Below are 14,963 nucleotides of genomic sequence, written 5' to 3' on the forward strand. Positions count from 1 at the left end.
TGCCGTTATAAATTAAAAATGCACAGAGCAATGACACATTTGTTATACTTTCCATCTGTGGTGCTCGCTTCACAAATTTCAGTTGTACCTACTTATTGTGTTATTATTTACATTCAAATGAAATCTGAGGAAAAATAAAAACAAAACATTCTCATTCCTGACTCAGTTCCCGCACTGGGTATAGTAGAGGGCTGCTCCACCCCCTCCAAAGAGAGTAACTAAAGATATTTCTTATTAGCCTGTGACATTATTTGCATGCCTTGGGCTTCTTAAGTGATTTCCAAAGAAATATACACAGCATGAAGTACGTAGAAAGCAAGTTAACATGGCATGCCAAAATATCCCAGTGGATATTAAGGAATAAAAGCTTTTATTAATAAGGTTTCAGTATCTTGGAGAATTTCTGTGTATTTTCCTGGTTCCTCTCTACTTCCTACCTCAAGGAGGCCACACAAAACTGGATTTTTGTAGACCAGGTGGCAAAACTGCCCATTCTGTACATAAGTCCAGTCATCTCCTCTTACAGTAAAATAACTGTTTTCAAGTGTAAGCCTCCTAATAGCTTCCTGGAGGTCACTGTGATGAATTGTGAGGAATAAATCTCTCTGGTTTTGGAGTACAAAGTTTCATATTTAAAACCGCTTTCTTCCTTCTTTGATAGATACCATGGCCATAGAGAGTTGATTTGGCTTGCACTGAGTTTTCCTGAGAACATTTTAAATATTCCCTAGCATTTTGTGTCTTGGGCTATAGCAGCAATGAAGTATTTCTTTTCTAGAAGTCGTAGCTGGAAAAAAGAATGAGTAAGAAAATAGCAATCATGATTTTATTCTTTGTCCGGGGGTCGTGCTAGAGAGTATCCTGCATGTTTGTAGAGCAAATCCTTTGAAAGAGTTGGGTTAACCCTGACTAGGCAAGCAATTATTCAGCTAATTCCATCTTCAAACCCTTTCTCTGAATCTAGATAATTATTTCTGTTTACTTTGAATTACCTAAACAGCTGTCTCTGTGGTTCAGTGTATTTCGTAAGTGTGGCATAGCCCATGTGTTGAGGAAGTGTTTAGATATATTGTGGGATCATGACGTCTTTCTCTGCACAAAACTTTTGGGCATTGTATTCATTTTCCAGGGCTGCCATAGCAAAGTGTCACAGAGTGTGGGCAGGGGGAGAATTAAACAATGGAAATGCATTTCCTCACTGTTCCAGAGGCTAGAAGACCAGGATCAAGGTGTTGACAAGTTGCTTTCTTTCTGAGGCCTCTCTCCTTAGCTTGCAGGTGCCTGTCTTCTTCCCGTGTGTTCACATGGTCTTCCTGCTGTGCTTGTCTGTGTCCTAATCTCCTCTTCTTATAAAGATACCAGTCAAATTGGAATAAGGCCCTTCCATAGGACCTCATTTTACCTTAATTACCTCTTCAAAGGCCCTATCTCCAAATAAAGTCTTGGTCGGGTATGGGGTGAGGGGTGGGTTGAGACTTCAAATTGTTAATTGGAGTGAGGGGGCACAATTCAGCCCATTACAGACATAAAACACATTTTGGGGGTGAATTTGTCCCTGCTTGTCTTCAAGGTCAGAAGAGTATTATTCTAGGGGATAGAAATAAGACATAAAGGGTCTGGAACCTAATTTATATTCATTTGAGTAATATTTCTGAGCACTTGGGGAAGCCCTCTCCTTTGAGGAAGGAGCTCAACAGCTGTAGCTTTAAACAGCACAAAATGCAGTTCCTGGTATGTAGCCTCTATCTGATCTATGTTATTTAATAAAAGTTAAGTGAACAAGCAAATTAACTGGTCAACTGGCCTAGTTTTCTAAGATAATGTCTTCACTGAAGTCTCATGTTAAGATGATGTTAAGTCAAGATGTTTTGGGAAGGGGCTTTAGTAAGTGCAGCAAGGAAAGAGGCTGCTTTTGGCACAGGGTTTACATCACCATGTTTGAGAATTTGGAACCTCTCTAATCCACCAGAAGTTAGACTGAGCTGTCACTTTAAGGGACCGACACAACAGGAAAGGTTGAGCTAGTCCAGTGATTCAACCAACTTCCTTTTGATCCACTCCTTTAAATGCTAAACTGAAAATCAGCTATAATTTTATAGATAAACAGTATGTTTTATCCACTTTTATATCTAATCTTCCAGTTTGATTTTATGGCCAAACCTATTATTATTTTTTGGATCGATAGTCTGTTTGGCATTGCTTTCATTCATGATGTGACTTTCATGTACCCAGCAGGCCTTTCAGATAAGGTTTCCAAATGGTCTTCTGCACTGGAAGCAGATACCACATCCTTTAGGAGCGTTTCACTATGTAATAGGTTCTTGTCACTATATTAATGAAATCAGAGCTATTCTCTCCATATCCTGGGAAATCTAGGCTGTCTTCTCCTCTTTTTTTTTTTTTTATTACAACAGTAAAATAAAAGTTAGACAAAGGCTTTAAAAGTGCCATGGAAAAAAATTACAAGGTAAAAATGCACTTATTTTTCAACACACAAAGAAGTACCTCTTTATTCTTATGTAACTATTCGCTCCTGGATAGTCCAAGTTATCTTCAACTGCATTTCAACCAATACTAAGTTAACACAGTGAGTTTAGTTAAAATCAGATCTGATACTGCAACTTCTGGTTACACCAGTCCATAGAGCAATATTTAATACAAGAGGAAAGTGGTGATTAAAAAGTGACATTTATACGTGCCTTTTTCCATGGCAAGGACCATGACCTAGTGTGGCTATCAAAGATCCATCTTTCAATTCTCTTTTTTCAAAAAGATGATTCCTAATAGTTATTGTCAATTTTTTCTTTCAAATATAATAACTTTTAGCTATAGATATGTGTTTCTGCTTTAAAAAATAATAAAATACACAAAAACCTTTCAAGAAAGGACATTTCAAAGTGGACTTGAGTGTTTGGATACAATCTTTAAATACACTTTTTGTGATATCATAAAAGTCGCATAGTGGCTTTGGATTCTGAAGCTTAACCTATCTTCAATTCTGCTTAAATGCTTTAAGCCAAAAACCATGACCAAAGTGAATTTACAGCAGCTTAATTAGAGGGCTGGGAGAAACCAGCACAGATTATCAGTGTGATGAGTATGAGGTGTCCTGATTCAACCAGACTCCTTCCCAGGACTGGACTCCAGCATGTAAAGTTTTTGTTGGGCTCATGTGATGAATTGTGTCACACTGAGGTAAATCCCCTAAAACAACCAGGATGGTTTATGATGTTCGCTCAGTGTTTCCACTGCTTTAATCCTTAATATATTTTGCCTTTTTGGCCTTTATTCACCTTCCCCATCATAGTGGCGTCTTGAATATGTTTTTCAGATACATCTTCTCATTTGATACCAACAACTGTCCTTCTAAATATCTTCATTTCACAAGTAAAGAAATAGATAGACAATGAATTAGTGGTAGATCCTGGTGTTTTGTGTAATCTCTTGCTCACTCTATCACATTTCCTCTTCACCCCATCACCACATAACAGTTTGCTCCATCTTCTGTCCTATTCCTCATGCAGTTTCTTTTCATTGCCAATTTGCTTTATATCTGTTTATATAAGAACATGTTCCTTCTATAAATAACTAATTATGAAAGATCAGAGTCAGTTTACAGGTAAAAGCATAGCCTCAAGTAAGATATTTAGGGATAAAATGTGAAAATCACTATCTTTGAAGTAAAGGTCAATCTACTACCATTTGCAATTACTATTTCTTGGCCTTTTTCCTTTCAGCTCCTGCCAGTCAAGCTTAGTCTGACTGTAGTGGTTTTGAGGGGAGGCTGCCTGGCTCCTTATCCTGGGTTTATCGCTTGTCAGTCATGGAAAAGCTATTTAATCTACCCAGGCCTCATTTTCCCTCTCTGTAAAATGGAGCTGATGATAACAATAGCACGGACCTCACTGTCTTATTGAAAAAAATTATGTTACGTAATGAGTGCCAAGTGCACAGCACAGTCCCTAGGATAGTTCAGCAGCTAAATAGTTGTTGGTTGTCACTTTTGTGGCAAAGCACCCTGAAATGTAGTCATGTGAACTTTGCGCTGTAAAATTGTTTGATGTTATCAGTAATAATTACCAGCTCTTAAGTTCATATGAAAAGAAATCTCAATATGCACATGCCTGATTTTCTAGTTATCTGCCTACATAAGGTAAACTTCATAAATCAATGTTTATTGAGTAACTTTTGTAGACTCCACCAGGCTCCATTGTTGCGGTTCTCAACTGGAGATAACTTTGCACCACCGGGAGGTATTTGGCAATATCTGGAGATATTTTTCATCAGCAGCACTGGGAAGTGCTACTGGCATCCAGGGGGCTGAGGCCAGGGATGCTACGGAATACCCTAGAATGCCCAGGACAGCCCGCACAACAAAGAGTGATTCAGCCCCAGGTGTCCATAGTGCTTCACTATTGAGAAGTCCTGCTCTATTGAAAAAGGGAGACACGTAAGGCATCATCACTACTAACAGATTAGTTAGAAAATGTGTATCAAATGTTACAAAATGTGTTTATAATGATATCTGCTAATACTGAGACTGGATTATGGTCACTTTTCCTTCAGAACTGATTGAATTCATGAGAAGGTGTGTAAATACAGGCATAACTGCATGTGTAGATAAATCACAGTGGCCTTGAAAAATATGCCTTCAAGCCCTCTGGTTTACAAGGAAACTCAACCTTGGTTGGTTATGAAAAAGCGTAATATAAAAATGAGGTATAATGGACCAAAAGACCCTTTTCCAACTACTTGCTATACTGTTTAGTGTAGCTACTTGTTGAGGAGCTACAAATTGTCTTTTTTTCAATAAAGACTAGATGATAAGAATGTTTAAGTAACACAAGTTGATATTGATACTATATGACATTCTGAGTGGATATAATCAAATAGTATTTACTATTTGGTAAATTTTCTTCTTTATATATATTGAAATATTTCATTTTCACAATCAGTTGAATTTGTTGATGTTTATGTGGACATGACAAACATCATTGGCATTTGCCTTTGGTTAAGCAGTTATTTGTTCTTGTTTCCTCGCTTTAAGGTAAAATCATTCTCTTTTATACCTGCTGAACACTTTCCTGTGGCGATCTTAAACTTATGCACCAAAATGGCATTTTGTGTTGGACTTCTGTGATACATTTTTAGTAGAGATAGTTGTGTGTACGTGTGTGTGTGTGTGTGTGTGTGTTGTGTGTGTATGTGTGTATGTGTGTATTTAGTTTTCCACTTAAAGTTCAGTGCCAAAGCTACCGTACTTATACATTTCCTAAATGTGTTTTAAGCAATAAGTTGTACAACATTTTTAGAACATGTGTTAAGCTATTTCTCTAAGAATGAAGCTCTTAACAAAACATAAGCACTCTGCATGAGATCTTAGCAGCAAAGTGCTTAAAAGATAAAGTAAGAATTGGTACCATGGGAAGAACACCAGCTGTAGAGCGCACAGGTCCATTATGAGAAGTATGGTAGTGGGTAGGGAGAAAATGATTTAATCAGGAGTAAAACCAATTTTATTATAAGGGCACGCAGGGGGTGTGGCACCATAGTGAGAAGGACATTTCAAAATATCTGACAGATTTCAACAATGTGAAAACCCCGTTCTTTAAAGTGACAGTAAACCCCATCAGGTCTCCCTTTTTGATGCTATTGTTAACAGTTGACTGTTTAAAGCTGGCCTGCTAAGATGCTGTCGTCCTATTTCAATAGTGTGTAGCCAAATAAAAGACTAATTGTTGAAATACAATCAATCAAAAATGATTGCAGAGCAGAAAGAAGGTCTCCTCTGCTGATTTTGTTGTGGATCAGATTATTGTGTTATGATTGAGGTAGGAATGAAGACTGAAAGGAAAGAAGAAAATAGCCATCTGAAACAAACAGATTCACCTTCATCCCCTCTCTTTGCAAACATCCTATTGAGCAGGAGCGTCACTTACTAGCCCTGGGAATAATAATCCATTTAGGGAAAAAAAAAAGATCTGATAAAGATTTCGGCTAGTATTTTTAAAAGGACATGAACACTATTAGCAAAACAGCCCATGCAGAGATTCCCTACGGTGACAATTCTCAGCTTTTCTTACATTTTTGGTGTGAATTCTCCTCTGCATTCATAAAACTGACACAAGCAGGCATCTGAATGTGAGCCCAAGACATCGGTAAAGAAGCACAATTCCATTTCACCAAATACCTATTAAGTTCTTGCCAGGATCCTCAGCTTTGCAGTTAACCCCCAGGTTGCCCAAAATGATTAGATTTAGTTTACATTAAGCCCGGAACCCAAAATCTGTCTATGCTGTACATTCAGAAAGACAAACACTGTGGCTGAGCAGCAATGCTTTTGTGCTGGCATCCTTTTAGTTGTGTGTAAAGATGTCATTTTCAGACCCTATTGCATCCACTTTTGGGGTGAGAATGACTCCAGACTTTCCTACTGAAGACGAAAAGGAAGTAAATAACAGCCCAGCGTCTCTTTATTTCTTTTAAGAACTTTACTGTGGGCTTTATTTTCTTTAATATTTAAATGTCTCAACTCACTCAAGCTTCCCAAGCAAACATTTCCGTTGTTTCTAAGCGGAGTTGGTAAGCACTTGTGGTTTGTCTTTAGTGTGTTATCTTTTTTGACAGCTTTGCATAGCCTACGTAGGCCAACAGGGGTCTGTCTAATATTGTTGCTGGGCACATTTTCCTCACTGAGATGAAAACTGAAAAAAAAAAGATACTTTTGAAGCAGTAAGGAGGAATTAATATCCTTTCTCACTCAGTATTCTATTCCTTGCTGACTTTATATTCAGCAAAAAAGGGAAAAAGTGTTAACCATTATTCCCTTGTACATAGCAAGGCTAACACATGTAAAGCAATAACTCATTTTCTATTGCCATGTTTAGCATATGTCTCCTGTTGGCTCATCAAGGCCTTTAGGCCGGTCCCTTGAGCCGGCCATCATTGGCAACTCTTAGCCCCTCGGCCTCAAAACCAAATAGCTTTGAATCACGTTGAGCGGTGATGCTAATTTTCATACTGATGCATTATGGGAATAAATGTATCTGACATACTGTGTCAATGGCACTGTCTCTTTGTGTCTCTTGTTTTTTTGTTCACTGCATTCCTACAGATGGTATTCCATTGAAAATGCTCCCTTCCTATGGAAAAAAGGAGGGGAAAAAAAAAAAAACATGCACAGCACCAAACCTCTAGGTGCAGAAGGCTGTTAACGGTTGCTGATGATAGTAGGCAAACATTAACATAATAATTAGTGTCTTGTAATTGTTTCATTAAAACCAGTTGTTCCATTTCTCCTCGTGTTTTCCCAGAAGAGAAGCTGAATTTGGACGACAGCCAGTGGGAGGACATCCACGTTGTCACCGGAGCACTGAAGATGTTTTTCCGGGAGCTGCCTGAGCCGCTCTTCCCTTACAGCTTCTTTGAGCGGTTTGTGGAAGCAATCAGTAAGTACCTCACAGACAGGAGCGGTTGGCGGAATAACCTGGTGGCATGGAATTATTATTAAGCAAATGATAAGATTGATGGTAATAGCAATCATGGAGATAACAATATCCCCGAGACCCCACGGCTTTCATTTTAGTTCTTGTGTTGTTGATGGCTTATTCTGTTATTCTTACTTCTAGCCTTGCACTATTATCTGAGTATTTTTAAAAATTAAGAAAAAAGAAGGCATCCCATTTAGGGTGGGTGGCCAGTTTTCAACTCATCTACCTTAAATGAAAATGGTTTTTCATGCAGTCTGCTTTACAGGGGTCATCTTTCACATCTGTAGCCCCTACCTTTGTACTTTTTCCGAATCACAGTGAGTTTAACTGAGTAAAACGGGATTTGGGGAAAGAACCAAAGTGAATTAAATATTGTATTTCATTAACGAGGTGTTAAATCATCAACTGAAGCATCACCTTCTCTAGGCTTGTTCACCCTTACCCACCAACACTAGTAAAAAGTTGGCTACAATTTGCTTACAAATAGTGCGACTACTAAATTAAGTAAAAGTGAGTTTCTTCTGTTAAACTGGTGGCTTTCCGGGAGGTTGGGTTCTATCTCTTCCTAGCCAGTAGTGGTCGTGCACTCCTCGAAGCTTCCTTCCTATCATTTTCTCATTCACAACACATATACAGACACATTCTTAAGTAAAAATGAATGAATGAATGAATGACAATCTTTCCAGATGCAAGGAAACTTCTGCTGTTGATTCATGGAGCAGCGACTTCTAGTGCATCTCGAAATTTCTTATCTCAGGGTATACTTACTATGATTGTGACAGCTTGAAAAAAGTTTCCTGGCAAGCAAGCTGATTCAAGGAGGAAAGGGAAGAAGAAAGAAAGGTAAAATTAAAAAGCTTGCAAGCCTGGCAGGAGCTTAATTAAAGTCCAAATGAGAAAAATCTCCAAGAAAAAAAAATGCTCTACTTAGGAGGTCTGATCTTGGATGGCTGTGTGTACAGTGTTCCCATTAGGGGGAGTGGGAATTTAGGGAGCCCGTGTTGGAAACAGCCCCTCAATATGCCCTTTTTTTCTGTTTTTCATTTCACTAAAGTCTTCACGCTTGTTTAAAGCTCTGGCAAAATGATATCAAGAGGAATAAAGCAGAGTTTATTCTCCCCAGTTCTTTCTCTTGCTGCCTGCTCACAGTTTCAGTTGTTGTTGTCTTTGCTGTTGAACGGAGTAGTAATGCTTTAACTGTGCCTTTTGAATTGAGGCTGGAACTCTTATCCCCTGTCAGACTTTTTATTTCATGAGCCCTCTGCTTCTCAAGAAGGACAGTATTTTATAGTTCCCAGGCCCTCTTAATGTCTTTTTAAAAGGAGGAATAAAGAAAAAATAAACAAGCATGAATTTCTGTAACAGCTTATTCTGATATTGTCTTGGAATACACAAGCATTGACGATCGCCTACAATGCTAGGACAATGTTCTGGTAAGAAATCGGGGGCTCTTGCATTGAGGTACCTATCTCAGGTTATATATATGTTCAAAGAAGTCACACAAATTTCACAGCATGGTCTCCATATTTTCAAGTGAGAGTTGTCTCATTTGGAAGCATACTTGTACAATGTGTTGATTTGAGGGCTGTGATATTGGATACCCATCACTAAAGCTTCGTTTCATTAACTTGATTCTGAAGATGTTAGGCAAGCCATTCCCTTAGCCTAAGAGAGATGGGAAGCAGGTCCTCAAACCCAGGTGAGGATGTGTCCTTTGTATTCCCGTAAAGAGTAGGACCATCTCTGCACTTACTGTCCTATGCTCAACTCTAAACTGGACAGGATTTCAGAAACACTGTCATGATCAGAGCCGAACAAGGCAGAGTTAAGGTAGGCAGGCTGATATTATGACTGATAGCTATTGCAAGATTTTTTCCTATGTCTATAAAATTGGTTATGGTGAGAATGAATGAGATAATGCTTTAGAAAGTCCCTTAAAAATGTAAGATACTGTACAAGTGCTAACAGTGTTCCTCCAGATGAGCTCTGTTAGAGTAATGTAGAGACAAAGAGCTGGGAGTTTTCCTTCACTGTTCAAGGCAAGAAGAGCCCATCTCAGCAAGCTTGCCTTACCTAACTCATGTAGTATTAGTATTTTTAATACGTAAAATGGAGACTAACCAAGTGGGTAATATGGCTGAGAAATATGATGTCGGACAGGGACATGTGTTTGCTAACCTATGCACTTTTGTCATGCTCTTGATGTTCTTGTGTTCTTACGTCAGCTCAAAGCTGTGGCTCGTATTTAAATAACCTTAAGCAATGGGCAAATGGTCATGTAGTTCCTTGGAAATGGCGAAGCCACATCGGAGGAGGCACTTTAACCCCACTGTGCACTAATGGAGTGAAAAAACTTTCAAAACTATAAAGACGTTCCTATCCAGTCCCAGGGAGGTGCTGGGCTTTATCGTAGCTCTCACTGCCTCTTGTGAAATCTACACTGTGAGAAGCTCGACGGACCCATCCGTGAATTCTTAGCTTTTTATGAAAAGGAACCAGCCAGGTAAAGTACCTCCCCAGAGGAGATGTCCGTATATGCTGGTTCTGGGCCTCTTTGGCCATCTTCATCCTTCACTTCTTTGCTCTGTACCATTGGAAGGTTGACCTCAGCCAGCTGTGTTTCAGAGGGGCTCTTGAGGGCTGGCTTCCTGCTGCTGCAATCAGTGGAAGCCACTGGCAGTAGATGGAAGAGAGAGGGGAAAGAAAAGACCAATCAGCTTTTTTAGTTTATCCTCCATCCTGTCTGCCTTGCCCACCCATCTGCCTCAGGTAGCTTCTCTACCTGAGGATCCATCTCGTCCATGTCTTCAGCTTTGGCTGGACAAGCCCAATCTGGTTCCGGCTTTCAGCTGGTGATGTGGACCCTGTTCCCTTTGCCCCTCCAGCCTGGTGCTGGCTTTCTGCAGGGGCTAGTTTCCTGGTTACTTCACTCTTCCTTATTTGGCTCTCAGCTTCTTCATCACACGAGTAACCAGTTCTCTGTGTCAAAATAATTCCCTCTGTTTGTGTAAATGCTTGAAGTGGTGCCTGGTCTTTGATTAGACACTGGCAAAACACTGTGCCAGTCCATGTCATGGTTCATGCAACTATAACATTTTCCTTTTCTGTCTCACTACCCCAAGCCCAGCGAAGGCTCCACATTTTTATTTGGCCCCAAGTTGAGAGATCTTCTGTTACCCTTTCATGACAGACTTAAAAGGTGAACAGACCAAAAAGAATTTTACATCCAACTGGAATGCTTTGCCTCTGAAGAGGAACTATTTCATGTACAAGCAATTCATGACCATTTGTGCTATTTGAAATACTGTTAATTTTTATTATATGTTTGCAAGTCATCATTGCATATTCCAAAGAAAGGGAACAGAAGGCATTTACTTTTTTAAGCAGTTTCTTTTTGGACCAAAAACAAACATTAATAAGATAAGAACCTGCAATTACCACAGCGATCCCCTGTCTGATAACACCCATTGGGGTAACAAAAACACTGGCAATTGTTTTATATTTCAGAATCCAAGTACTGAATCTATTGATCTGAAATTCTGTACTTGAGATCAATGCAACTGGGTCACCTGCAGGTTATTTCATGGGGATTTAACCCACTGACTGCAAGGACTTAATTCCCTGGAAATGACTTGTGCTGAAGGCATTATTAATACTGTAAATGTGAACTCAGTACAAAGACACAGCTTTAGAGTTTTATGATAGGTGATGCAATCTTGTGGCTAAAGACCTGCAGGGGGTCCGGACATTTCCAGCACAACTAAATCCTTGGAAATGTACTAAATTTACCTCTATTCCCATCTCTTTTGTTGTGGAACCTCTGCAGATCCAAAGAAAAGAGACAACTGTTTTTTCTATTTTAAATATTTGCATTTTCCCAAAATTCCTGAGAAGGGACAAAAGAGGAGAAAAACTCATAGGCATTTTTTACAATTATTTCATTTATTTCTGAAAATAACACAAGAGACTAAGAGAAGAAGTGGAAAAATCATGAGGAACATAATTTCTAGCTCATAAAGTTACTACAAGAATTATATAAAATAACATTTTCCTTACTCTGTATTAGGTGCTCAATAAATGATCTGAAAGAAATTCATTTTTCAGAGGAGTAAAGCAAGATACAAAATATTTCCCAAGTTCATATGGCTCAGAAGATTAGGCTCAGCATTAAGCTCCAGACTCCAAAACATGAATACCTTCCATCATCCTACACTGCATTTCTGGGACTGTTAATCTAAAAGAAATCTGGCTGGTAGAATGACTAACTAGCTGTTGCCAAATAGCTGTTTGCTACATCATTTTGTATAAGACCTATATATCTCATATCATTCTATATAAGATCACACCATTTCTGTCTTTTTTTAAAACCAAGGTTAGAATTAAATGATCAGAAATTTTAGTACTGGAGTTTTAGATTCGCTATAAAGTAGAACTTTCCAAGAGTGAGCAATATTTCCGCATTTACTACTAGATATTAAAAGCATCAGTGCTTTAAATATTGCCCTCTCTGGGTACATTTTTAACCCTCCATTGTATTATTTTTTATAAGCAGTTGTTCACGCATCCCCTTTTAAAATTCATTTAGATATATACAATTTTATTCTCCTATTTCATATGAGTACTTGTTTCAAGCTTAAGTGTTATTAATAATCTTTTTAAAAATTTTTCACTTGTATCAAATTACAAGATGCACCAGACCAAATTCTACAGGAGAGTTTATGATGGAAAGTGATGGATTGGGCCCTATCACTTTACATCCCCAGACCCACTCATGAGGGGAAACCTCCTTTAACCATTTCAATTTTTATCTCTTCTAGTGGTACTTTCATAACTTTAGGTAATGATCTCTACTTACTGACCTATCAACTATAGATAATACCTAATATGAAATATCAGTTAATTCTACTTCACTTCCTCTGATATTTGATAGTCATGTTATTATATTTGGATATTAAATAATACGTATAAACGTCTGTTTCTTGTTTCATCAACATTCTACAATATCTCCTAACTTCCCTTTGTAAGGTGAGCATATTTTCCCTTCTGCCCTTTATTTTACCTCTCTTCCTTTCTTTTGCAGTCATTGCTCATTAACTCCTTTAAATTTTAATGGTTGTTTTAAGTCTGCAGTTGTTTGACCAATTAGAAAATTAATATGTAGCATTTGTATCTGCATTGATAAGAGTCTGTAAGTATTGTTCACTGCCTGTCCAAGTGGTTTCACAAAGATTCCTTCTTCAGAATTCACTGTCACAATCCCAACACTTCTCAAAAGATATTTCTCACTAGCACAAAGAGAACCTACTTTATTATACTCCAAAAATTTCTTAACATTTGACCCCATTTGGTACCCTTTATAGTGGATCATGCTTTCCTTGTGTAGATTTTTTATTTTTATTTTTTTCTGGAGTTTGTAATTGCTTTTATTTTTCTTTCTTTTCTTTTATAATGCCCTTATTCTTTTCTGCCACTATTGTGCAGGGTCTTGTTTTTTCAAGATGCCTTCTTTCTAGAGACTTCCATCATTCTAATTCATATTAGAATGGTGCTTCTGGGACTGCTTCACAGTGTTCAAACAGGGATTTCTTTCTGCTTCCTGAGTTATAGCCACTCTTTTCCAGAGGACATGTGTGTTAGTTTCCTATTGCTGCCATAACAAATTAACTCGGGCTCAGTGGCCTAGAACAATAGTGATTTATTACCTTAGGATTCTATAGGACAGAAGTCTGACACTTGATCTCGCTGGGCTAAGATCAAAGTGTCAGAAGGGCTGCATTCTTTTCTGGAGGCTCTAGGGGAGAACATGCTCCCTTGCCTTCTCCAACTTCTAGAAGTAGCCCACGTGCCTTAGCCAGTGGTTTCTTTTTTCCAGCTTCACAGGCAGCAATCACATGACATCACATCATTCTGACCCCTGTTTCATAGTCATATCTCCCTCCAACTTTCTTCTGACTCCATTTTCCACTTTTGAGAATGCTTGTGGTTACACTGGGCCCACCTGGATCATCTAGGATACTTTGCTCATCTCAAGGTCCTTAACTTAATCACATCTGCAAAATCTCTTCTGCTGTGTAAGGTAACATTCACAGGCTCTGGGAATTAAGGTCTGGACATCTTTATGGAGCCTTTTTTTTTTTTTTTGCCTACTACCTACTTTTTTCTTTCTTAGTTTTTACAGGTGGCACCTACTCTACCTCCATGTAACAAATGTTCTTAATGCATCCATCTTTATCTGCCTTCTCCCTAATCTATAAACAATCATTAGAGTTGAGATAATAGTGAAACTATAGGTTGATTAGTAGATGAGAGGGACATAGAGAAATGACACATGAATTTCTTTACAAGATATTTTATCTATTATGTATTATTTGTGAGGGATAGGCTTAGAGACTTGTCTCAAGCCTGGGCCAAAGCTCATTTATTTAAGGACTATCTGATAATTTCATTTTGGTCACCTTCTTTACCTCAGCTTTTGGTACTCTTAAGTTTGGATTTGTTGATTTGTTGAATTCAACATTTCCAAACTTGCCTTTTGTGTGCAAAAATAATTACTTTTCCTCCCACCCCTGAGTAATGTCCTGTATACTTCCCATCATGGAAATGCAATCAATGTTAATTGCATGATCAAAACAGCCTTGTGGTTCCAATATCAATCTCCTGTCATCTTTTTCAGTTTCTTTTAAGTAAATGATAGATATATACATATAATGTTTCTTATGTATCATGTTTGTTATGTGCATATATATCATATTTGCCTTTACATACATATATAACACTTAGAGATTAGGCAAGCCAGAGCAATAAACTGAAACAACAAGGATGTTGCAAGGATGTTGCATACAAGTCTTCAATTTAAAGGTTGTAGTCACACATGCATTTGAAGGCAATATTTAATGCCCCATTTTGATAAACACTGATTAATTAAGCAGTAAAACAAATTATGAGAAATGGTATGCATAAGGTTGACTGAGCATCTTTAAAATCCTGGCTAATAGTCACCAAAGGTAGAACAGACCCCATGCCTAGTCCTTAAATACAACTCATCGTACTCTGTCAGTCACACCATTCTCATAAAAATGATTTAAATTAAAGACATTGCCCTATGGCAGAAAGTATCTATTGCATGTCTTAATGTTTTTTCTATGGCCATCATGCCATTTTACCTTCAAAGTGTATTTTAATAAGTAATTGGGGAAAAAAGCCAGTTGAGTGTGTTTGCAAATATTTTCTTTACTCTTGACTTTATCTTGCCCTTTGGTCAAACTATTTCTGATGCATCATCAACTCCATGATGACACTCTTTGGGAGAAAAGAAACAGAGCTTGCAAGGCACTTGACTACAAACAGTCGCTAAACATGAAAGCATGATAGTGACAAATTGCCTTAAGACCAGAGAAAGAGAAAAAAGCAGAGTTTAAAGGGTCACCACAAAGAAACCAGAGATGTAAAAATAAGGAAGTATAGAAATATTCA

At 38.1% G+C, this 14,963-nt stretch overlaps 1 protein-coding gene across 3 annotated transcripts in view; it reads left to right on the plus strand.

Moving 5' to 3' along the window:
- The window catches only part of ARHGAP15 (Rho GTPase activating protein 15), a 584,181-nt gene that overhangs the window by 457,261 nt on the left and 111,957 nt on the right, over nt 1-14,963 (plus strand). For all 3 annotated transcript variants that reach the window (XM_072960912.1, XM_072960913.1, XM_072960914.1), the window contains exon 12: nt 7,314-7,448. In XM_072960912.1, the coding sequence (XP_072817013.1) occupies nt 7,314-7,448 (135 nt within the window). The remainder of the gene's footprint in view (nt 1-7,313; nt 7,449-14,963) is intronic.

Source organism: Vicugna pacos, chromosome 5, assembly GCF_048564905.1.
Source record: "Vicugna pacos chromosome 5, VicPac4, whole genome shotgun sequence".
Taxonomy (NCBI): Eukaryota; Metazoa; Chordata; class Mammalia; order Artiodactyla; family Camelidae; genus Vicugna; species Vicugna pacos.